The 27,013-nt window shown below is 37.5% G+C and overlaps 2 protein-coding genes across 4 annotated transcripts in view; one reads left to right on the top strand and one right to left on the bottom strand.

The window, feature by feature from the left end:
• Positions 1-27,013, bottom strand: part of dock2 (dedicator of cytokinesis 2) — a 186,256-nt gene that overhangs the window by 47,114 nt on the left and 112,129 nt on the right. The window lies entirely within an intron of this gene.
• The window catches only part of insyn2b (inhibitory synaptic factor family member 2B), an 81,880-nt gene that overhangs the window by 7,609 nt on the left and 47,258 nt on the right, over positions 1-27,013 (top strand). For both annotated transcript variants that reach the window (XM_073922462.1, XM_005173066.6), the window contains exons 2-3: positions 10,670-12,148; positions 16,734-16,808. In XM_073922462.1, coding sequence (XP_073778563.1) covers positions 10,866-12,148; positions 16,734-16,808 — 1,358 coding nt within the window. In that variant the 5' untranslated portion in view covers positions 10,670-10,865. The remainder of the gene's footprint in view (positions 1-10,669; positions 12,149-16,733; positions 16,809-27,013) is intronic.

Genomic DNA, 27,013 nt, shown 5'->3' with positions numbered 1-27,013 from the left:
CATAAGAGGTGAAGACACAAGCATTAGGCCTTCTCTTGGGACATTTCTGTCCCTCTGCTGTCAAAATGCACACACACACACACACACACACTCTCACACACACATTTTTATTAAAGCTGTTTTCTTTTTAAGCTGATAAATCTTTTAAGCTATCCTGATACTCGCACAGGCGCAAACACACACACACACACATGCGTGTCTGATTGGTAAACATGCTTGCGCAGTCACATGACCAGTCCTATATTAAGACACATCTATTCCAATTGCAATGCATTTGGAGTATTTTATATTACTGCTACCCTAGCAACAGTCTGTCAATCACACGGAGACACTTAACAACCCATCAAGAATGCCTTGGCAACCATATTCATTCATTCATTCATTCATTTTCTTGTCGGCTTAGTCCCTTTATTAATCCAGGGTCGCCACAGTGGAATGAACCACCAACTTATCCAGCACGTTTTTACGCAGCGGATGCCCTTCCAGCCGCAACCCATCTCTGGGAAACATCCACACACACATTCACACACCCACTCATACACTATGGACGATTTAGCCTACCCAATTCACCTGTACCGCATGTGTTTGGACTGTGGGGGAAACCGGAGCACCCGGAGGAAACCCACGCGAAGGCAGGGAGAACATGCAAACTCCACACAGAAACGCCAACTGAACCGAGGTTTGAACCAGCGACCTTCTTGCTTGAGGCGACAGCACTACTAAAGGAGAACTGATGAACTACATTGGCTGTAGAGTATGAGTGTGTGTGAGAATGAGAGTGTATGGGTGTTTCCCAGTGCTGGGTTGCAGCTGGAAGGCTGTGTAAAATATATGCTGGAATAGTTAGTGGTTCATTCCGCTGTGGCAACTCTGAATAAGAAACTAAGCCAAAGGAAAATGAAGGTGTGTGTGTGTGCTGCTCCTTCCATTAGCTCTCCATGATGTGATCAGTGTGTGTGTGTGTGTGTGTGAGTTATGTGTGTAATATCACTCCTGGCGTTTTCCTCTCTCAGTGTGTCTCGGAGGTGCTGTACACTCTGACTGGTTAATATTGTATATCACAGCATTAAACACACTCCCGTGTCAAATCTCCCAGCACTCCCAGAATGACATCACACACCACTGCAAAGCCCGCCCCTTCAGCCAAGCCAATGTAACCACCACACAGACGAGTCTAAATGAGCAGGTTTGATGTAAGAGTTGTTATTGAATATTGGAGAAAGAGGCGGATTCCCTCCAATCTCATTAGACTCCACTGAACGCAGTTAAAGGCTGGAGATAAAGAACAGACGGCCGTCTACTGGGAGTCCCCAGAATGAACACACACTTTATAAACTACAGCTTTCATTAGGATGGACACCGCAGATCCATCTCCTCTCGCTCTTTAATCTCATCAATTCAGAGTTCTGGTTTATTCGTGTCCGAAATAAACACTCGCAAAATGTCAGATTACAGCTTTTTTTACAATTGTTTACACTCTAATATAAAAATGCCCACAAAATTTGCTAAATTCTTCTCCAAGGAGCAAAACAGCGCCGAAGATTTGCACAAAATTACACACAATGTCTGCTTCACTCTTTTTGCAAAACATTACACGGTAACACTTTAGATTAACTATCCGTTATAACTAGTTAATAGATCATTAATAAACTGTTAGTTAATGAGTTATAAATGACTTGTTAAATAAAAGTTAATAGTTTTTAAATCAATTATAACTGTGCCTTATAGATAGCTAAACGATAACTTACAATCTGTTAGTTAACAAGTTGTAAATGACTTGTTAACTGTATTTTAATGATATATAACTATACCTAATAAATTAGTGATAGATCAAGCAAGCTGTTGGTAAATTACTTACTAAAGACTTGTTAAGTATCAGTTAATAATTTATATACATTATTGAGATGTTATTCTAAAGTTGCAGCTATTCTATATTTATTAACTGTTAGTAAATGAGGAATAATTGCAACTTTAGAATAACGTTCCAATAACACACATAAGCCAATAACTAACACTTAACTAATATATTACCTCAAACTTTACAGATCAGTTGTTCATAGTTTGTTAACCATCTAATAACAACAGTGAAACTTTGTAGAAATCAGAGTCTCATCTCCCATTCCCTTTAAGAGCCAGCTGCGTCACGCCAAGAGCGCATTCGCTATTTACAGAACGCAAAGTAAGTCTAAGTGGAAAAACTGAGCATTTCACAAGCAAACAGTTAACAGCTTTTAACAGAAAACTGTTAAACAGAGCATCTACTGCGTGAGAATGAGAGATAATGGATCACTTTCACTTTCTCTTTTTCACTTTTGGATAGGGAAACCTTTACGCACAGACATCAATTAGTCTATAAATAATCAATTGCATTTGTTAAGCACAAATATTCGTTTTAAAACTATTTCTAAATTCAGTTCTAATTTCCAGCAAACTAATAAATGAACAATAATAATGAAGTGTGCTCAAAAACCCGAGTTATATCCTAAAACACATGCTGTGCCCCATATGGTCTAAAACCTGCAGGTGGACAAATCTAAGCTTGTTTTTAATAAAACAAATATAAATATGGATATAATAAATAACACTGCTAATAATAATAACATTATACAAAAGCAAATTGTTATGAATGAACTGAAAAAGCCTCCCGAGATGAAGAAGACATAAAAGCAGTGATTTTTCATATTTATGTAGGCTAGAAAATAATATGTTTTGTAATATTTTAATCCTTTATATTTATATTCTATATCTATTCTTATTATATCCTATATATAAAAGTCTCCTAACTCTTAAAACGGTCCTACTTCTTACTAAGAATTTTTGACACTGAAGTCAAAGTTTGACTACTCTTAAGAGCAGTTTAAGAAGTTTTATACATACAGCCCACTGGAAAAAAAAAATCAAAGAAATGCATTTTGTTTTGCTGTGAACCCACAAACAAGAGCATCCTGTAAATGTTCAGAAATCAACAGCTTTATTTCCACATTCCCAATGCAACTCGGAAGCTTTCTTCTTTATTAGAACTGCTGCATTTACATATATTCATTTAGCAGATGCTTTTATCCAATACACCACACGATTCATCATACAGACGGGACAAATGCCAGTAATGTAAAGTTTTAGGTTTGTTTTCGAACTGCGAGGCAGAACAGAGACGCGTGAAGAAAACAGGAAAGCTTTTAGTAGTTGTTGTTTTAGCAGGACGCACTGAAGTGCTCGTAGAAGAGATGAGGTTTCAGCTCTCTTCAATACAGAAGCTCATGCATGGATGTAAGAGGGTAAAGATCTTCTCTACTCTAGGTAAAATTTAATAAATACTGTGGTTTCAATGGTCAAAACCTGCAAAAATGTTACAATAAAAATCTGCGTATATTAATCCCTTAATATGTACATTTAATTAAGGTATATTGACTTCCCTGCATAACACGTTTATTGCATTACTTTACTTTCATGTGTGTTATCATGATGTGTTTGTTAGTTGTGTGCATGACACTGAGCGTCTTCTATATATCAGTGTGTTTCTCTGCTTGTGTGAAAAGTTGTTTGTGAAAAGTTGTTTCAGTTTAAAGCAGCCGACGCTCCACATATAAACTTCTAGCTAACGGCTAACTTGCAGCCTAATAATCAGTATTCACGGATGGATGGATGGATGGATGGATAAAACAATGGATGGATGGATGGATGGATGTGTTCAAAAATTGATGGACAAAACAATGGATGGATAAAAGGATGGATGGATTGATGGACAAAACAATGATTGATGTGTTCACAAATAGATTGACAAAAATAGAATGATGGATGGATGGACAAAACAATGGATTGATGGAAGGATGGATGGGTGGAGAGATGGATGGATGGATGGATGGATGAATGTGTTTACAAATAGATGGACAAAAAATGGATTGATGGATGAACAAAATGAGGGATGCATATGTTCACAAATGGATAGACCAAACAATGAATGGATGGATGGATGGATGAATGGATAGATGGATGGATGTGTTCACAAATGGATAGACAAAATGATGGATGAATGGATGGATGTGTTCACAAATGGATGGACCAAACAATGGATAGGTGAATGGACAGATGGATGGATGGGTTCGCGAATGAATGGACAAAACAATGGATGGATGGATGGATGGATGGATGCATGCATGGATGTATGTATAGATGGATGGACAAAACAAAGTATTGATGGATGGATGTAATAATAGGCCAAATGATTAATGAATGAAAGGGTGAATGGATTAATGAATGAATGGATAATTAGACAAAACAACAGATGGATGGATGATGGATGGATGAATGGATGGATGAATGGACAAAACAACAGATATTTATAATGATGGGACAAATGATGAACGGGTGGATGGATGAATGTGTTCACAAATAGATGGACAAAAATGGATGGATGGATGGAAAAAAATGGGCAGATGCAGTGATGGGACAAATGGTAAATGGATGGATGGATGGATGGATAGATAAAACAATAGATGAATGAATGAATGAATGAATGAAAGGATAAAATGATAAAATGACAGATAAAACAATAGATGAATGAATGAAGGAATGAATGAATGAATGAATGAATGAATGAATGAATGAATGAATGAATGAATGAATGAATGAATGAAAGGATAAAACGATAAAATGACAGATAAAACAATGGATGGATGGATGGATGGATGGATGGATGGATGGATGGATGGATGGGCCAAATGATAGATAGATGAAAGGACAAAACAACGGATGGATGGATGAATGGATGCAATTATGGGACAAATGATGGATGAATAGATGGATGGATGGATGGATGGATAAACAGACAAAACAACAGATGGATGGATGGATGGATGCAATTATGGGACAAATGATGGATGAATAGATGGATGGATGGATGCATAAACAAACAAAACAACAGATGGATGGATGATGGATGAATGAATGGACAAAACAACGGATACGTGGATGAATGGACGGACAAACGATGGATTGAATGGACAGAAAGTTGGTGAATGGACAGGTGGATGGAGAAACAGAATAATGAACAGATGCATTAGTGAAGAAATTAATGGCCAATTCCTATTACTGTGGTTCAGAATAAATCTGTTCAGTACACAAGTACAGTACTACAGCATCAACTCATGATTAAATAATCACTGCTACTCCACTACAGTACAGCTGGGTATTTTTAGTCAGTGAGTGAGGGCCATCTGAGAAACACTACATGCAGCTGTGTGTGTGCGTGCATGTGAGTGTGCGTGATGGTTCTTCCATTAGTTCTACACTGTGAGTTATGTGTGTAATATCACTCCTGGTGTTTTCCTTTCTCAGACAGACAGAAAGATAGATAGATAGATAGATAGATAGATAGATAGATAGATAGATAGATAGATAGATAGATAGATAGATAGATAGATAGATAGATAGATAGATAGATAGATAGATAGATAGATAGATAGATAGATAGATAGATAGATAGAGACAGACTAAGTTAGATACACAGAGATATAGACGGACACTCTCTATGTGTGTGTGTGTGTGGGTGTGTGTTTCAGGACAGTGTGGTGACAGAACGCTGCATCTGCGACTCCTGAATATCGATCTCCGCACACAGACATGCCAGAGTGTATTAGATAAAGTGTGTGTGTGTGTGTGTGTGTGTGTGTGTGTGAGTGTGTGTGTGTGTGTGTGTGCGTGTGTGTGTGTAAATGATGACACAAGAGAGGCTCAGAAAGACAAAATCAAAGTCAGGAGTAACGGAGTGTGAAAGAGGAGAGAGAGAGGAGGAGTACAGGGCTCGACCGGAGCTGGTGAAGAGATCAACACGGATTCTTAGTGTTTGTGTGTGTGTGTGTGTGTGTGTATGTGTGTTGGAGAATGGAGGGATGAAAGTGGAACATCTAAGTGTGTGCTGATGAACCGTAGCGAAGATCAACAAGAGACCTCAAGAATGAATGTGAGTGTGTGTGTAAGTGTGTGTGTGTGAAGACAAGGTGCCCTTACAGAAGACCACTGTGGCATCTATAAAAGTTGAATATCTATAAAAGCTTATTTCCGCCACTGAATAAAAAAAGGTTTACAACTCTTTTCACAATTTCAGAATAATTATTTCACACAATTCTCAGAAAAAAAATGGTAGAAACTGCAGTTAATGAGTGAAAAGTGCTTCAAAGTTATTTCTATTTACATTTACCGGCCACTTTATTAGGTACACCTTTCCTACTGCTCGTTAATGCAAATTTCTAATCAGCCAATCACATGGCAGGAACTCAATGCATTTAGGCGTGTAGAGATGGTCAAGATGATCTGCTGCAGTTCAAACTGAGTATCAGAATGAGAAAGAAAGGGGATTTAAGTGACTTTGAGCGTGGCATGGTTGTTGGAGTCAGTCGGGCTGCTCTGAGTATTTCAGAAACTGCTGATCTACTGGGACTTTCACGCACAACCATCTCTAGGGTTTACAGAGAATGATCTGAAAAAGAGGAAATATCCAGTGAGCGGCAGTTCTGTGGCCGCAAATGCCTTGTTGATGCCAGAGGTCAGAGGAGAATGGCCAGACTGGTTCCAGCTTATAGAAAGGCAACAGTAACTCAAATAAGCACTCGTTACAACCGAGCTCTGCAGAAGAGCATCTCTGAACACACAACACGTCCAACCTTGAGGCGGATGGGCTACAGCAGCAGAAGAGCACACCGGGTGCCGCTCCTGTCAGCTAAGAACAGGAAACTGAGGCTACAATTCACACAGACTCACCAAAACTGGAAGATTGGAGAAACGTTGCTGCTCTGATGAGTCTCCATTTTTGCTGACACATTCAGATGCTCGGCTCACAATTTGGCCTCAACAACATGAAAGCATGGATCCATCTTGCCTTCTATCAGCGGTTCAGGCTGGTGGTGGTGGTGTAATGATGTGGGGGAGATTTTCTTGGTTCACTTTGGGTCCATTTGTACCAATTGAGCATCAACGCCACAGCCTACCTGAGTATTGTTGCTGACCATGTCCATCCCTTTATGAGCACAGTGTCTCCATCTTCTGATGGCTACCTCCAGCAGGATAACGCAGCATGTCATTAAGCTCAATCATCTCAGACTGGTTTCTCGAACATGACGATGAGTTCACTGTACTCAAATGGCCTCCACAGTCACCAGATCTCAATCCAATAGAGCAGCTTTGGGATGTGGTGGAACGGGAACTGCAGCAACTGTGTGATGCTATCATGTCAGCATAGAGCAAAATCTCTGAGGAATATTTCCAGTAGCTTGTTGTATCTCTGCCATGAAGGATTAAGGCAGTTCTGAAGGCAAAAGAGGGTCTAACCCGGTACCAGTAAGGTGGACCTAATAAAGTGGCCGGCAAGTGTATAAAATTTTTAAACATCAAATGATTGTTAAATAAGGATTATTTTGGTCTGTTTAATACATCTTGCTCTACTAAAAACAGCCAGCCTGACTTAAACAATATTAATGTTTAACTGCATACATCTCTCTCTCTCTCTCACACACACACACACACACACACACACACACACACACACACACACACACACACACACACACACACACACACACACACAGTTTGCTTTTATTAAGGGGAACATGCAACATTTATGCAGTTTTAGTGCCTCTTGGCGCATCCTCAACCTCAGAAACGGCTCTTAAACACTGCATGGGGAGATAAAAACCGATCTCCTATAAGAATCTTGTGCAAAAACACTCTCAATCACATTTATTTCAGCCTGATCTCACGAGAAAACGTAAGTATTTTACGTTTTGCCAGTTTAGTGGCTAATTCGTACGAATTCGTACGAGTTCAGTCGTACGAAATGGTACGATTTTAAAAAGGAGGCGTGGCACCTGACCCCACCCCTAACCCCAATCGTCATTGGGGGATGAGCAAATCGTACTAAATTGTACGAATTAGATCGTACGAATTCATACGAATTAGCCACTAAATGAAAAAGTTACGAATTGCCGTGAGATTGTGTTGTTTATTTTGAACATTTGCTCTTTATCTTGCTCTTGTGAAAGCATGAGAAATCTGCTTTTTCGCACAAGGCTGTATCTACATGTAATGTGGTGTGGTGGCTCAGTGGTTAGCACTGTGGCCTCATCGCAAGAAGGTGGCTACCCACTGAGATATCATTTCAATATGGTACTAAGTAATACCGTGCCAATATTATACCATAGCCATATAGCTAAGTATTTCTACACCATGGTAATACCACGGTATTCTATACTCTAAACTTAATTTCAAAGTCAAAATGTGTGAAGGGCAGCCGATTAATGAAAGCAGAAAACACACACACACACACAAGGCAGATGAGAGGAGGAGAGTCAACATGTCTTCTCCAGTTTAAATGAACACTCTGCTAATGAACGGATCTGCTGGAGGATCCTCTGATCATGCTAATATCCACATCCGCAAAGAAGAGTCTGACACACTTCCACACACAGCTCAATTACTAATTACACACACACACACACACACACACACACTGCTCCTCATTAGTCCGTCTGCTTGTGTCTGTGTGTGTGTGTTTATGAAATAAGTGACTAGTGTTGTATGATAATGTTCATCTGTTAGAGGCTAATGGGGGTCATTAGTATTTAGACCAGCAATATCCACTCACACACACACACACACACACACACACAGTCGGGTTTTCATGTTATATGGGCTCTTCCTATGGTTGTATTGTTGTTTATACTGTGCAGACTGAATGTTCTGGCTCCCTACCCCAATATCAAATGTTCCGCACACACACACAGGAGTCCTGCAGCTTTAAATCAGTCTCATAAAAGGAAAGAGGCTTAACAGAGAGTGAGATATGAACTACAAGCTTATCAGCGAGCAGAAGAAAGGAAAGTCCTGTTAGAGGAGCCGCGGACACACTTAAGATGAGGACGAGATTACAGAGAGGAATAAAGTGATAATCACAGCCCTTCAGGAAGACAGACACAGACACCGAGACAGACTTTAATCAGCTGGAAGTGACATATGGGGGATTTGCTTAACCCTCATTAATATTCCTAATAGTGCTGTTTGGGCTTGATGGAGTCTCGGAGCCCAAGATGGACGTGAACTTTAAGAGCGGCTCTCTGGTTTCTTTACTTGACTGGCATTCTTGATTACACACACACACACGCACCCACGCACGCGCACGCACGCACACACACACACACACACACATGCTCAGTGTTGCAAAGCGACTAAATAAAAGAGTGATGATGTTATCTATTCAGAGCTTTAGCAGTTTCCACAAAATATACCAACAAGCTACTTCAATAAATAAATAAATAAAGTGTTTTTTTATCAAACAGTATACTGTACTGAACCACAGCTTACAATCACCTTAAGGCACACAACCATTATTGGAGAAAAAAAAAAAAATAAAAAAAAAAATATATATATATATATATATATATATATATATATATTTCATATAAAGTCATAAAATGAATAAATAAATAAAAATGAAAGCATAAATTTACCCATTGGGTGATTTATTTGTCATATGGATTATTTATTTATTTATTTATTTATTTATTTACTTATTTATTTATTCGTTCGTTCGTTCGTTCGTTTCTTTCTTTCTTTCTTTCTTTTTTCTTTCGTTTTAAAAAAAGGTTTCCAGTTTGGATGATTTATTTATCATTTGGATTTCATTCATTGCATTTATTTATTTATTTGGTCATTCATTTATTCATTCATTTGTTTATTTATTCGTTCATTCATTCATTCATTCATTCATTCATTCATTACTTTCTTTCTTTCTTTCTTTCTTATGTATCCATTCATTCAATGCATTAATAAATTAATTGATTTGATCATTCATTAATTGTGTTTATTTATTTGTTCATTCATTTATTTATTTATTAATTTAATTCATTCATTCATTGCATGCATTTATTTATACATGCATCTATTTATTCCTTTAATAATTAATTGCATTTATTTATTTATACATTCATTGCATTTATTTATTTTATTCATTTATTCATTAATAGCATTTATTTTTTATTCATTTATTTTATTCATTCATTCATTCATTCATTCATTCATTCATTTATTGCATTTGTTTATTTATTCATTCTTTCATTGTATTAATTATTTATTTACTTTTTCATTTATTTATTTATTCATTAATTAGTTTATTTTATTTCCTAGAGATGGGTTGTGGATAGAAGGGCTGCATTTATTTATTTCTTCATTCATTTTTTTAATATATAATAAAAAAATCTTTGGATTTATTTATTAATTTATTACATTTGATTATTTATTTAATTATTCGTTAATTTATTCATTCATTGCATTTATTTATTTATTTATTTATTTATTTATTAATTTGTTTCATTTATTTATGTACTGTATTTAATTATTCATTCATTGCATTTTTTAATAATTTATTTATTCATTCGTTGCATTTCTTAATTTGATCATTCAGTTGACGCATTTATTTTTTCATTCATTCATTGCATTTATTTATTAATTCATGCATTTTTTCATTCATTGCGTTTATTTATTTATTCATTCATATATTCATTCATTTTGTGTCTCCAAAGTGCATCTTAACATTTAACTGTTTGAAATGATGAGTATCTATATTAGATTATGAAGCTACAGCACATATTATCTCTCACACACATATTTCTTTTTATTTCAGGTAAACAAGACAAAAAAGATAAAGTGGCACTAGACGAACAACAAGACGGATCTGAAAACCAATGCAAACACTGTGGAATACCATTACCCAAAGCAAAGCGAGGAATAATTGCTCTTGTTTGAGATAGTATGCTTGTAAACACAGGCCACGCCCACATCAGCTCCTCCTCTGGGGGCTGAGCCAATCAGCTGAGCTCATGGGCCGACGGGCAGCTGACACGTCCAATGCGGTGCCAGCACTGGAAGTGCCTCTAGCGGGTGGGCGGGCTGTGCTGAGTCAAAAATGGGGTCCTTTGTGCAGCGTTGGCGTCCAGACGTCGCCGGGCCTCCGTTCGCTTCCGTCATTAAAACGGAGAACGCAAACGGTCAGTACGGCAAACGGACCGACCGCGGAAACCATGTCCCTCGACAGAGTGAGGCGCTGCGAAGTCAATGGGAAGACCACAAAATCGAGAAATGCGCCGCAGGACCAGACGTCAAATGAAAGCGAGGTGTACTGCCAAATAAAAGTGAACTCGAATCAATCCGCGCTGAGAGGAAGTTTAAAAAGAGCCCCTCGCTATGTTAACGGAAGTGTTGTTGCACCTGAGGTGGTGGGCGGGGTCTGTAGCGAAGGGGCGGAGCCTGATGAAGCAAGACGGCAGAGTCAGACTATAACACGTGAGTGTAGGCGGGGCCAATCACTAAAAGGGGAGGCAGCCAGACCATCCATCAGCTCATGCACCACGCCCCCTCGGCCATGCCGAATGATGACGTCATCGCCAAGAATGTGCGCCAGCTGTGGGCGGAGACAGTCGCAGGCTCCGCCCTGCATGGCGCCAGCCTGTCGGAAACGAGCAGCCAGTCAAGTTCAAGCCAGCATGACGCTCCCGATGCCACCTCGCAGGAGCTGCACGCCTCAGATGCAGAAACGAAACTCCACAGTCGCACAGCCCACGTATGCGCAAATATCCAATCACGTCGCGCAAAACGCGACAAGCTCCACCCCCTTGCAATCCAACAAAAAAGAAGTGCACGCAAAAACCGAGTTGTCTAATTCGACAACACACAAAACGCAACACACACAAACACGAGTTACACACACGGCTAAAACTGAAGCAGCACACACAAAAGACAAATGTGCCGTGCAAAAAACTGTCTCCAAACCGATTGGCTGTGAGTCACAAGCCACGCCTACTCTCCCTCCCAAGAAAGGCTCGCAGGTCAAATCAAAACCAGCACTTCCAAAGCTTCTGATTGGCTCAAAGGCGGAGCCTAAATCAAAAGCCCCACCTCTTCCTGCAGAACCTAAAACTGAAACGGACCGCAAGGATGCCCGTCAACCCACAACAGACCAGATCCCACAATGCAACGGGGCTCCGGGCGTCCTGCACGGCCTGCTGCAGAACGTGGAGGAAAACCTGCTGTATAATCAGGAAAAGATCAAAGTTCTTCTCAATGTCATCCAGGATCTGGAGAGGAACAAGGCGATGAGTGAAGGGTGAGATGGAGTTCATGAAAGCGTGTTTGATTTGTGCTTCCACACCGCCATCATCCCATAATTCCCTGATGTATCCCGCGGCAACACCCGGGGAATCTCAATCATCAATCCAGCTCGTATCACTGCCAAACTCTGCTTCTCATCTGATGTCTCTCTCTCTCCATCTCCCTCTTTATCTACACCTTACACTCCTTCTCTTAAAGGGATCCTATTTTACCTCTTTTACAAGATGTAAGCTGAGTCTCTGGTGTCTCCAGGACGGGTCTGTAAAGTCTCAGCTCAAAGCACCCATCAGATTATTCACTGTACACTGCAGAATAGGCTCATTTCAGACTCTAATCTAATCAAGACTTTAAATGCAAATGAGCTGGTTCTCCCCGCCCACCAATCCCATATGTGTGTGTGTGTGTGTGTGTGTGTGTGTGTGTGTGTGTGTGTGTTTCAAGTGTGTCACGTCAGATAAACAAAGTGTTTTAAGCCTTGTTTTGATACTGTGAAAACTGCCAGTGAACACACACTCACACACACAGACACACAAACACACAAGCACACATATAAACACACACACACAGACATAAAAACACGCATTCAATCACACACACGCACACAAACATGCACACATATGCGTGCAAACACACACTAAAACACACAAACGCACTCCCAAACACATTCACTCACTCACTCACTCACTCATTCTCACACACACACACACACACACACACACACACACACACACACACACACACACACACACACGCACACACACGCACACACACACACACACACACACTCAAACACACACAAACACACACACAAACACACACAAAAACACACATTGACCCGTACCCGTGTGCAAACACACACGCTCACAAACACAAATACACACACACACAAACACACAAACAAACATGCATGAGTACACTTACACACACACGCACACACACATATAAAACAGACACACACACACACACACACACACACACACGCACTCACACACACTTGCCTGCAAACACACACATATACACATGCAAAAACACCCACTCACTCACTCAAACACACACACACACACAAACAAACATGCATGAGTACACTCACACACACACACGCACACGCCCACACACATACACATATATAAAACTGACACACACACACACTCTCACACACACTTGCCTGTAAACACACACATACGCACATGCAAAAACAACCACTCACACACTCAAACACCCACACTCACAAACACACATGCACACGCACACACACACAAACACATTCACCCACAGCTGTGTGCAAACACACACGCTCACAAACACAAATACACACACACACAAACAGACAAACAAACATGCATGAATACACTCACACACACACGCACACACATACACATATATAAAACAGACACACACACACGGACTCACACACACTTGCCTGCAAACACACACATACACAAATGCAAAAACACACACTCACTCACTCACACACACATGCATGAATGCACACACACATACACACACATATTTAAAACAGACACAAACACACACAAACATACACACACACAGACTCACACTGGGCTGGGTCAGTTGGCGTTTCTGTGTGGAGTTTGCATGTTCTCCCCGTGTTGGCGTGGGTTTACTCCGGGTGCTCTGGTTTCCCCCACAGTCCAAACACATGCGCTATAGGGGGATTGATGAGCTAAACTGGCGGTAGTGTATGAGTGTGTGTGAATGTGAGTGGGTTGCAGCTGGAAGGGCATCCGCTGCGTAAAACATATGCTGGAATAGTTGGCAGTTCATTCCGCTGTGGCGACCCTTGATAAATAAAGGGACTAAGCCAACAGAAAATGAATGAATGAATGAATGACTGTGGACACTACCTACACACACTTCAGTCCAAACAGCTTACAAAAGTCAACTGATTCATCGGTGCCCTTTAAGAGTTTCCTTGTCTTTCTTCTTCTCCTTCCACACACACACTCACACACACACACACACACACACACACACACACACACAAAGTGTTTCGTCAGAACTCTATGGTGATTGAAAGCTCAGATCTGTCAGGATTGATCAGCGGAGTGACTTTGTTTTATGTTTTTAAGTGTTCATTTTGGTCACACATTCAAGGGCACTCAGTAGACGTCTGTGTGCCTGAGGGACTCCTGCTGGCCTTGATTTCATTTGTTGTGTCGAGGGACTAAATTTCTGAGCTGTGGAAACACTTTACACACGTTTCTGTATGCAGGCGCGGTTTGAGCTATGAACATCTTTCAAGTATGTGTATTCATGGGGACGAAACCTTACATATGCATCTATTTAATCATAAATATAGTCATTTTACAGTCATTATATTCGTTATTGATTCTTCGTAATTTACTTCAAGTCTTTAATTCACAATTATTAAAGCTCTTTTATATTTTGGTTTTCTGTTTAATATTTGTCAGGTGTTTATTTTTTTTACCACATCATATGTTTTAATGAATCGTTGATGAGCCGGTTTAAAAGAGTAGCATTTATGTAAAAAAATGTACCATTATCAATGTCTGTTTTTGATCAATTTAAATGTGTCTTTGCAAAATAAAATGTTAATTTTTATTAGAATTTAAACAGACAAAATAGGATATAAAACAAAAAACAAATGACTTAAAAGAAATTAATGAAAAGAAAGGAAATAATATTTATAAAAAAGTGAAATTATTATAATATATTATATTATATTACATTACATTACATTACATTACATTATATTATATTATATTATATTATATTTTATTACATTATATTATATTATATTAAATTATATTTTATTATATTATATTATATTATATTACATTATATTATATTATATTTTATTACATTATATTATATTATATTATATTACATTATATTATATTATATTATATTATAATATATTACATTATATTATATTATATTATATTTTTATATTATATTTTTTATATTATATTATATTATATTATATTATATTATTTTTATATTATATTATATTATATCATACTATATTATTTGTTATATTATATTATATTATTATATTTATATTATGTTATATTATATTATATATTTTTATATTATATTATATTATATTATATTATATTATATTAAATTATTTTATTTTTTTATATTATATTATATTATATTATATTATATTATATTATATTATATTATATTATATTATATTATATTATATTATATTATTTTTATATTATATTATATTATATTATTTTTTATATTATATTATATTATATTATATTATATTATTTTTTATATTATTTTTATATTATATTATATTATATTATATTATATTATATTATATTATATTATATTATTTTTATATTATTTTTGTATTATATTATATTATATTATATTATATTATATTATATTATATTATTTTTTATATTATATTATATTATATTATATTATATTATATTATATTATATTATTTTTTATATTATTTTTTATATTATATTATATTATATTATATTATATTATATATTTTTTATATTATATTATATTATATTATATTATTTTTATATTATTTTTGTATTATATTATATTATATTATATTATATTATATTATATTATATTATATCATATTATATTATATAAGAAAAAGAAGAAGAATGATTTATTTTAACATTCATACTAAAAACAGCTGAACGTACAATATAGATATAGATGGATGCAGTTTAAATTAGAGCTTAATAACAAAGTCTTTCGCAAATAAAGTATGTACACACCAGCAAAGAAGAAATACAGTCTTTCTTTAATGAGATTACTGAAAAGAAGCCACTTCTTTATGATAAGTGGTAATAAAGAGCGAAAATGCAGACGTGTAGGAAGAAAACGGCTGTGGGTGGAAGCAGGATGAAAAAGCACAGACCTCTAATTCAGTGTTCTTTGCCTCTGTGAATCATACGCAGTGTGTGTGTGTGTATGTGTGTGTGTGTGTGTGTGTGTGTGTGTGTGTTTACCCTGAATTCCTAACACCATGGGCACCAAATATTCCCACAACTATAGCAACACCAGTATATTTTGACCTTGTGGTGAAATTTTTTGGTCCCCTAATGAGGATGTCATTATACTTCGACTTAGTCCCTTTATCCATCAGGGGTCGACACAGTGGAATGAACCGCCAACTAATCCTGGATATGTTTTAAACAGCAGATGCCAGTACTGGGAAACACCCTTTCACTCTCACGTTCACATACACACTTGTGAACACACACTACAGCCAATTTAGTTGATCAGTTCCCCTACAGCGCATGTGTTTGGACTGTGGGGGAAACCAGAGCACCCGGAGGAAACCCACACCAACATAGGGAGAACATGCAAACTCCAGAAATGCCAACTGACCCAGCCGGGATTGGAACCAGAGACCTTCTTGCTGTGAGGCGACAGTGCTAACCACTGAGCCACCGTGCCACCCTTAGCAAATCCAATGAACAAAAGATAATTCAGTGTAGAAACACATTTACGTCTATGAGAAGTCCCCATAAAGACTGCTGTACAAGTGTGTGTGTGTGTGTGTGTGTGAACAATACAGGTCTTCATATCCTCTTGTTTTGTTTGATCAGGCGCTGCTCTTACAGAACAGGTCAGGACATCAACAACTGCTCAACCTGCCAGAAAACAGCCTGCATTATATACAGGTAAACACCATCACAGCAGTCCACCCACTGTGTGTCTATCATGATGTACTTATGAGCCGTACATATGAGCTGTACACTAAAACTGAAATACAACTGTGCACTATATATACAGTTGAAGTCAGAGTTATTCGCCCTCCTGTCAATTTTGTTTTCGTTTTCAAATGTTTCCCAAATGATGTTGAACAGATTCAGGAAATTTTCACAGTATTTTCTTTAATATTTGTTCTTCTGGAGAAAGTCTTATTTGTTTTATTTCGGCTAGAATAAAAGCATTTTAAAGCCATTTTAAGGTCAATATTATTAGCCCCCTTCAGCAATATTAGTTTTGGATTGTCTCCAGAACAAACCACTGTTATACAATGACTTGCCTAATTACCCTAACTTTACCCTAATTACCCTAGTGAAGCCTTTAAATGTCACTTTTCACAGCACATTAGCATACAGATATTATTAAAACTAACATGATACTAACATTTAAAAAACGTTACTTTAATTTCACGGGAGCTTTAACCCTTTTAGGCCTGGCATGTGTTGTATATATTAGTTTATTGCAGTATTCTGTATAAGATTGCATGTACAGTTAAAGGCAAAGTTCATTTTAAAACTAAATTACATTGAATACCTTTTCAAATATTTCCTATGTTCATTCTTAATAGAGCAAGGAGATTTTCGCTGTTTTTCCAATCATATATTTTTATTTTGAAGGTACACATTTTTTGAAATTTGAAGGTGTTTGGCGACCTGATAAATAAGTGACTAAGCCGAAGGAAAATGAATGAATGAATTTTTAAGGTCACTGCAATAAACCTTCAATTATTTGAGATGTTTTAGAGCAAGAGTGCCCAAACTCGGTCCTGGAGGGCCGGTGTCCTGCATATTTTAGTTCCAACCCCAATTAAACACACATGAAACAGCTAATCAAGCTCTTTCTAGGTATACTAGAAACCCCCAGGCAGGTGTGTTGAAGAAAGTTGGAGCTAAACTATACAGGACACCATCCCTCCAAGACCAAGTTTGGACACCCCTGTTTTACAGTTTAGACGATCATATGTCAACACTGAGGAACAGAGAAAGGAAGGGTTCTGGAAATTGAGAGAAATAACCCTTTAATTATTTAAGATGTTTTAGAGTTTGAAGAAGATCATATGTCAACACTGAGGAACAGAGAAAGGAACGGTTCTGGAAACTGAGAGAAATAAACCTTCAATTATTTAAGGCGTTTTAGGGTGCTTTCACACCTGCCTTATTTAGTTGGATTGAATCGCACTAGAGTTCGTTTCCCCTTTTGGTGCGGTTCGTTTGGGCAGGTGTGAATGCAGCAATCGTACTCGAGTGCGCACCAAAAGCGGACCAAATAAGCGTACCGAGACCTGCGTGAAGAGGTGAACTCGCTACGCTTTCAAACGAACCCTGGAGCGGTTCGTTTGTGGTGAGAATATGATTCGTACTAAAACAGGTCCAACAGCAAAAAGTACTGCGCGTTTTGGACCAATTCAGCTGCCGTAGGTCGATGCGCTGTGCATAATGGGATATGGAGAAAAAATATTTGTTGACAGCGCTTTACCAACAGAGAGAGAGAGAGAGAGGGGAAAACATTACCTGATGAATCGTTGGTAATATTTCCGCAAGATGACCATGTCGCAGTTTAGCTAAATTAATTCACGCCTCCTCCTGAAGTGACGAGTGATGCATTAAAACCATGTTTTCCAGCCGCAGCCGCGCTTCATTCTCGTAATGTATAGTTTGTCTAAAGCAGGGATACATTCAGTCAGAGCAGTCGTCCCTCCAGAGTAAAAGGTTTTGTTTACCTGCGGGAGTTCACTGGCATTTTCCCGCATGTGAATTCTGACCAATCAATAAGCAGTTTAGGAAATATGCTCAACAACATCTGGCCAATGAGAAATGTGGATTTTGTCAGATGACTGCATTTTGGTTTGTTTCAACTGGTTCGGATCAAAGCCAGCAGTGTGGTGCGAAAACGAACCAAAGACGGCAGAAGATGCAACAATGCATCATTTATTACCCTTGGTGCGGACCAAATGAAGCGAACTACAGATGTGAAAGCACCCTTAGAGTTTGAAGAAGATCATATGTCAACACTGAGGAACAGAGAAAGGAACGGTTCTGGAAATTTAAAGAAATAAACCTTCAATTATTTAAGACATTTTAGAGTTTGAAGAAGATCATGTGTCAACACTGAGGAACAGAGAAAGGAACGGTTCTGGAAATAAACTTGACTCCAAAACCCGATGAGCACATTTGATACTAAAAATCTACTTAGTGTTTAGTAGAAACAAGACAAAAACTCTTAATTAAGCATTTATTTTTCGCATCGCAGTCTCACACAGTCAAAATGATCCCAAATATAACCAAATTAACGTTATTTTTGCATTTCATCTATGAAAACCAATCAAGACTTGACACGTGAGACAAAAGCTAACAAACAATTACAGCGAAAGGCCTTTTGTACGTGATAAAAAAAAGAGTCTAGCCTATCAATCGGACGACATACAGGGGTCAACATTTGAAGTGGATCAAACCATTTCATCCAAAAACGTCCCAAACTATTCAACAGCACCCATTCTTCTTGTCTTAGGACAATTTTGAAAAACGTCTGTGATCCTACTGCGCTACCTAGCATACAGATGCTTTCTTCAGCAAGCATTTTGACTATTTAGAGACCTTAAATCACGTCCTGCAGGCTTCATAGGGTTAAACCACCTCACAGTATTTTTCAATGACCCATTTAAAGGATTATAAATCGTGCGCACAGTCACATCTGAGTTATGCGTCTTCTGGGGGGCAGAAAGCGACCAGGAGAGCACGAGGATGATTTAAGAGTTGCATCAATATCCTACAGCAGATCAAAACAGCCGGCGGAAACACTCCAACAGGGAGGAGAAGAAGAAGGAGAAGAAGAAACAGATTGTTTTAGCCTTAATTAGTGCGCTCTGCTAAATCAAGCATCGTTATCACTATTTATCACAGTTAGGGCTACACGGTCTTCAGAAACAAGTACAGATCTTTAAATAGGCTGTTAAAAAGAAATGAGCGTCTGTATGTGTGTGTGTGTGTGTGATGTATTTGTAAGAGTATGGCTTGTATGTTTGTTACAATCGAGGGACAGAAAGCAGAAACTCCCATTCAACAGTAATGAAGACCTGAGGGAAACACACACACACACACACACACACACACACACACACACACGCACACACTCTCACATTATATGCTAAAGGCAGAGAAACTGTGGAGCTGTGAGATTTCTCTCCTGTCACACACACACACACACACACACACGTTCAGTATACAAATTCCCTCGACTCCGTTATCTCTCTTCCTCTTTTTTTCTTCCTGTTGGGATAAACAGGATCATTATTCCCGCACTATGAAGAGCTAATCGCACACTAATGCATGTTTCCAGCGCTCACACTGAGGTAAAGCCTCGGGAATCAATTAGGAGAGATGGATTTCCTATTGAAGTTTAATCTCGTGACAATATACAACGAGAAATACCGGCACACACTCTCACGCGTTGTGTTTTAAATGCAGTTCTACACACACAGCTTCATTCAAGGGCGGCATACTAACTAAAGTGAATAACTGTCCACCCGACTGTTTATAATTGGTGTCAAATTAATTCTGCTTGTCACATCACATGCAGAGATTTGACCATTTCTGTTTGTTTTTATTGTTTCATGCATTCATTTCGGCATTCATTCATTCATTTGTCCATGCATTCCTTTAGCAGTTAATTTACTGTAGTGATTGATCCATTCAGGCATGGATTTATTCATTTGTTCACGTCTGTTAAATTGGTAAATAATTCATTTGTTCATTCATTCATCCATTCATTTGTTGTTTGTTCATTTATTCATTCATTTGTTTATTCATTCAAGCACTCATTCATTTATGAATTTGTTCACATCTGATAAAATGCTTAATCCATCAATTCATTCATTCATTCATTCATTCATTCATTCATTCATTCATTCATTTGTTCACATCTGATAAATTGCTAATGATTGCTAATTTGTTCATGCATGCATTACTTTATTCTTGCATGCTCTCATTTGTTGAATATATTCAATCAAATATTCAAATCTTCATTCATGCATTCATTTGTTTATTCGTTCATTCATTATTTAAATTGCTCACATCTAATAAATCGCCAATTAATCATTTATGCATTCATTTGTTTATTCATTGCTCATATTTGTTTATACCTGAATATATTCATTTAAATATCTTTTTGATTGTTTGTTCATTCATTAATCTATTCATTTGTTCCTTCATGCATTCATTTGATCACAATAAATTGTTAAATAATTAATTTGTTCATGCATTTATTTGTTCATGCATGCATTATTTTATTACTGCATGTTCTCATTTGTTAATGCATAAATATATTTACATTTAAATATTCATTCGTTCGTTTGTTCGTTAATTCATCCATTCATTCGGTTGTTCGATCCTTCATGTATTCATTCGTTCATTCATACGTCCATTCATTCATTCGTTCATTCATACCTTCATTCATTAATTCATTTGTTCACATCTGATAAATTGCTAATGAATCTTTCATGCATTCATTTGTTAATTCATGCATTATTTTATTACCGCATGATCTCATTTGTTAATGCATAAATACATTCATTTAAATATTTTTGTCATTGGTTTGTTTATTCATTCATTTGCTCATTAATTCGTTTATTTATTCATTCACTCATGCATGCATTCATTCTTTCTTGTCTAAAAATTGCTAAATAATTGAATCATTTATTTGGTTGTTTGTTCACTCATTGATTCATTGGTTTGTTTCTTTATTGATTCATTCATTCGTTTGTTCTTTCATTCATTGACTCATTTGTTAATTCATTTATCCATTCATATGCTCATATCTGCTAAAAAAAATCTTTAATTTGTACATGCATTCAGTTGTTCAAAAATGCATTGCTGTATCACTGCAGTAATGCCTGAATATTTTTGATCAAATATTAATGTTCATTCACTTGTTAGTTCATTTATAAATTCATTCATTCATTCATTCATTCATTCATTCATTTATTCATTCATATATTTGTTCATTAATTTATTAATTCATTCATTCAAATATATTTGTTCAGTCATTTGTTCATCCGTTCAGTCATTTTTTCATTAATTAACTCATGCATTCATTTGTTCACATCTGCTAAAAATAGTTAATTAATTCATACATTCGTACATCACTTAATGCACGCTCTCATTTGTAAGAGCCTGAATATATTATTTCAAACATTTATTCATTCATTCGTTTCTTCGTTTGTTCATTCAATCATTCCTCCATTTATTTGTTGACTGAACTTACTTTTAATAATTGTTCACATAATTCATTTACCTCATTTTTAAGCAGTGGGTTTTCTTTTTTTAAAGTAAACATTACTTACAGTGAAGATTCCTACAAATCGAAGATTAATTACACTTTAACAATATACAAATTAGCACTAAAAAACTGAAAAGAAAGTTTGTGTTTAACCCGCATCACACTAAGAACTACTTTTTCAGTCTCCATCAGTAAATGCACCATGAATCATTAATATTTCTGTCTCATTTTTCTCCAAAGATGAAACCTGTACATTTTAAATCAGCTAAAAGTGAACGTTTGAGAGTCTCCTAAGCATATGGACGATCTCCATGTTAATACAAACCAACTAAAAGCTACAAAGCCCCATATTTCCAGACCATTTTTGCAACATCTGTGCAATAAAACCCATTTTCCTCTGGGTGTGTGTTAATTCACACAGCGTGATTAATAGTGCGGGTTTTCCTTCGACTCATGATTTCGGGGAAGATAATACTGATGATTAAGATTTTTGGCTTTCTGAAAGTGCAGACTCCAGCTTTGAGCTTTCTGACTGACTGAACTCTCTTCCCTCACAAGATCTGTTCATCACAAATTCTGCTTCCAGCATTCTTCATCTCTCTCTCCCTTTCTTCCCTTTGCTCTCTGTCTTCATGCCTCCGTCCTCTGGGGGATGAGGAAAGTTGAGATTGCTCGGTTATAGTGCTTCCTAAAATACAGAAATGTGCGCTCTTTGTGAAGTCAAACGTTTTCTTTGCCCGTGCCAACCTCAGGTGGTTGCTCAGCGAGTCCAATGGGCGCCAGATCCTCTCCATGAATCATTCATGCACAAAACACAGTGTGACAAAGCTTAATATTGAGGGTTAAAAGTCTCCTTAAACCACAAACACAAAGTCTGAGCAACTGTGACCAAAAAGGTATAATCAATTGCCTTGCTAACGGAAAAAACTCTGCGGAGAGGAATTTGCATGTTGCACGGATCACATACATGCAAATTTGTCATCTGGATATGCAAATGCGAGACATCACCTAGCAATTTCCAGTGACAAATGACGCGCTCTGAAAATGACAGCAACACTGAAAAACAGATTTACAGCCGGCAGAAACTGTCGACGTTCAAATGCAATACGGAAATAACTGGATTTGCATTTGTGTAGAAAACAGCAGCGCCTGCCTGCATTCCTGGTGGAGAAAGGAAAGTTTGTGGTTTAGATTTTATGCTTAAAATATTGTGAGACTGTTTATTAACAGATAAATGAAGCAATTTTAAGAGGTCAATATTTGTGTTTATTACACGGCTGTCTCGAATACTCGATTCTGATTGGTCATTCAGCCAGTCGGTCAGTTTCGTTTCTGTTAGCGTTGTGTTTTTGACTGTTTGGTGCCATCTTGTGTCTGAATAATGTGCAGGTTAGTGTATACTTCATCAGCTGTTTTCGTTTTTGACTGTTTGGCGACATCTTGTCACTGAATAATGCGCAGGTTAGTGTATATTCCATCAGCTGATTTAGTTTCTGTCACTATAGCAATTTTTTTGTCAGTTTGGCGCCATCTTGTGTCTAAATAATGCACAGGTTAGTGTATACTCCATCAGCTATTTTCGTTTTTGTCTGTTTGGCGCCATCTAGTGTCTGAATAATGCGCAGGTTAGTGTATACTCCATCAGCTATTTTCGTTTTTGACTGTTTGGCGCCATCTAGTGTCTGAATATGTGCAGGTTAGTGTATACTCCATCAGCTGTTTTCGTTTTTGACTGTTTGGCACCATCTTGTCACTGAATAATGTGCAGGTTAGTGTATACTCCATCAGCTGTTTTCATTTTTGTCTGTTTGGCGCCATCTAGTGTCTAAATAATGCGCAGGATAGTGTATACTCCATCAGCTATTTTCGTTTTTGACTGTTTGGCGCCATCTAGTGTCTGAATAATGTGCAGGTTAGTGTATACTCCATCAGCTGTTTTCGTTTTTGACTGTTTGGCACCATCTTGTCACTGAATAATGTGCAGGTTAGTGTATACTCCATCAGCTGTTTTCGTTTTTGACAGTTTGGCACCATCTTGTCACTGAATAATGTGCAGGTTAGTGTATACTCCATCAGCTGTTTTCATTTTTGTCTGTTTGGCGCCATCTAGTATCTGAATAATGCACAGGTTAGTGTATACTTCATCAGCTGTTTTCATTTTTGTCTGTTTGGCGCCATCTAGTATCTGAATAATGCACAGGTTAGTGTATACTCCATCAGCTGTTTTCATTTTTGTCTGTTTGGCGCCATCTAGTATCTGAATAATGCACAGGTTAGTGTATACTTCATCAGCTGTTTTTGTTTTTGATATCTGACGCCATCTTGTAACTGAATAGAGCTCAAATTAGTGTGTACTTCATCAGCTGTTTTTGTTTCTGTCAGGTTTGTGATTTTGTCTGTTTGGCGCCATCTAGTGTCTGAATAATGTGCAAGTTAGTGTATACTCCATCAGCTGTTTTCATTTCTGCCAGCTTTGCATTTAATTACAGAATTAACAAACTATTACAACTCAGAACAATGTTAACTTTGATGCTTTGTGGCAAATAGCCATGTAATAAGTACATCCAGGAAGGTAGATGATTTGTTATGTTCATGCACGTGCAATAATCACAATTCAGATCCAAAAATAAAAAGGTTTTGAGGATGAATGTCAATTGCAGTTGGGTCGGCAAATAATAAAGTGCTTACCAAAGAAATTCAACAGCACAATCACTGCGGGACGGTTGTTATTTCTCATGCAGTGTTTATACGATAATCCACACGCTTTGTTTATCGCCATCCATCAATATGGGCTTTGTTAACCTTCAATACATTCTCTGTCAGTCTGTATTATCGTCTCATCCTTCACCTCTCGTCTTTTGCTCATCACATTACTTCTTTTCCCTCTTTCACTGAACTCACTTAGTTTCAGCGAAATTGCAGGCAAGACTGTGGCTATACTGTAAATAGAGGTCATAACCCCTCTCATACACACACATGCACACACTCACACACACATACTCCTTGTGCTGTTAGATTGCAGGCAGATGAAACTGTGTGTGTGTGTGTGTGTGTGTGTGTGTGTGTGTGTGTGTGTGTGTGTGTGTGTGTGTGTAGGGCGTCGTTGTGATAACAGTATGTATTGGTGGCCTTGGCTTTGGAAGTATTTGTCTGGTTCATTTTAACTTTGGAATTTGGAAAAACTCATCATTTTAATCCTTGACCTGGACCAACCGGCTCAGATATGATGAAAAATATTACAAGCCTTAATATTAAACACAGAATAAAAAGAAAGATTTAAAAAGCACAAAGATGACAAAAACAGTGTCCTTAAATTCAGAAAGATCTGAGAAGGATGAAGACAATGGTACAATACTGACTGATGAAGCATTTCAAAACAGAGTGTCTGTAATTCATTGCTAAATATTGATGTAGATTTATTTTTACCATTAAGGGTTTTACGGCAAACATGTTTTTAAATTATTCTTATTAATTATTATCATAAATCACAAAACACAACAAAGTTTGCAGGGAGCTCGCAACACGGCGGCCATGCTCGGCGCCATCTTGATGACGTATCTAACGTAACTGCTATATACAGAACGCATTTAGTGCATTCACAAATCCCTCATTTAAATAATATTTGCTATAGGAAGCTTTAGAATAGAGCTGCACAATTAATCGGAAAAAGATCGCGATCTCGATTTGACCCCCTAGACGATCTTAATCCAGCATTTCTACGATTCTGCCAATCATATTTTCAAGTTCAGGAGAGAACAAAAGGCGGCTGCACGAGTCTTTTCATTGTTTCACACACATTGCTCAGTCCCATTGACACCTCCAAATGATGTTGAATGAGTCACATACTGTATTTATAAGCTATAATTCACCTATAATGCTGCATTCACACCAGACGTGGAACGCGCATCAAGCGCGAGTGATTTACATGTTAAGTCAATGCAAACACGCGAATAGACATCCTGCGGTGTGATCCGCGTGAATGGCATGGCGCGAATGATGCGAATTGCGCGTTTGACGCGCTTAAGGAGCGTTTCGCGTGAATCTCTCGAATTCGAAAATCTGAACTTCAGCGGACATTCGCACCGCGTTAACCAATCAGAAGCTTGCTCTTGTGGGGGCGTGATTGTGACGTAGAACCTGTTGACGGTGTCCCAGGGGAAATCCTCCAGGCTACACCGACAACAGTTCATCAAACTGGGCTCGGCTTAGTCAGAAGCACCGCTGAAAGCCTCCGTCATCCAGGTTCAGTTTCTGGAGGAGTTGATGAGCTCACAGAGCTGGATGCACCTCTGAAAGGATGTAGTGGACTCAGGCACGACCCTAAACGTATCGACGCTGTTTTTCAGTCTTCATAAAGCACATAAACACTGTTATTTTCTTCATAACATCCATGTTAGCCATTTAGCCATGAAGCTAGAGTCACGTGGCAGACAGAAGCCCTGCCCATCACGCGAATCCGCGTCTGTTCTGAAGTTAATTAGACACACGAATGAAGCGGGGTTTGACGCGCGAATGGAGCGAGTAAACTCAAATGTTCACGCGGCAATTTACTATATACAGTAGATTAGCCAGTATTGAAGCCGAAAATCTAACAAAATAACTTACGATAGCGGTCCAAAAATTAATAGCCCAAATTTATACGTTAAGGAAAAATATTTTTTTAAAAAGAAAAAAAAAGAGAAACAAAAAATATAAAACATTTAGTTAGATTTTTTTTTTTCTAAATTATATTTGTTGACTAAGATTTCATTATTTTAATAAATATATCTGTTTAATAAATCTGTTTTGTTCAAATATGACCTATATTCACTAAGAAATGGACAGAAATATTCATTTTCATAAT

Source organism: Danio rerio, chromosome 14, assembly GCF_049306965.1.
Source record: "Danio rerio strain Tuebingen ecotype United States chromosome 14, GRCz12tu, whole genome shotgun sequence".
In the NCBI taxonomy this organism is placed as follows: Eukaryota; Metazoa; Chordata; class Actinopteri; order Cypriniformes; family Danionidae; genus Danio; species Danio rerio.
The sequence above is the reverse complement of the archived record's forward strand: the minus strand, read 5'-3'. Positions and strand labels throughout refer to the sequence as shown.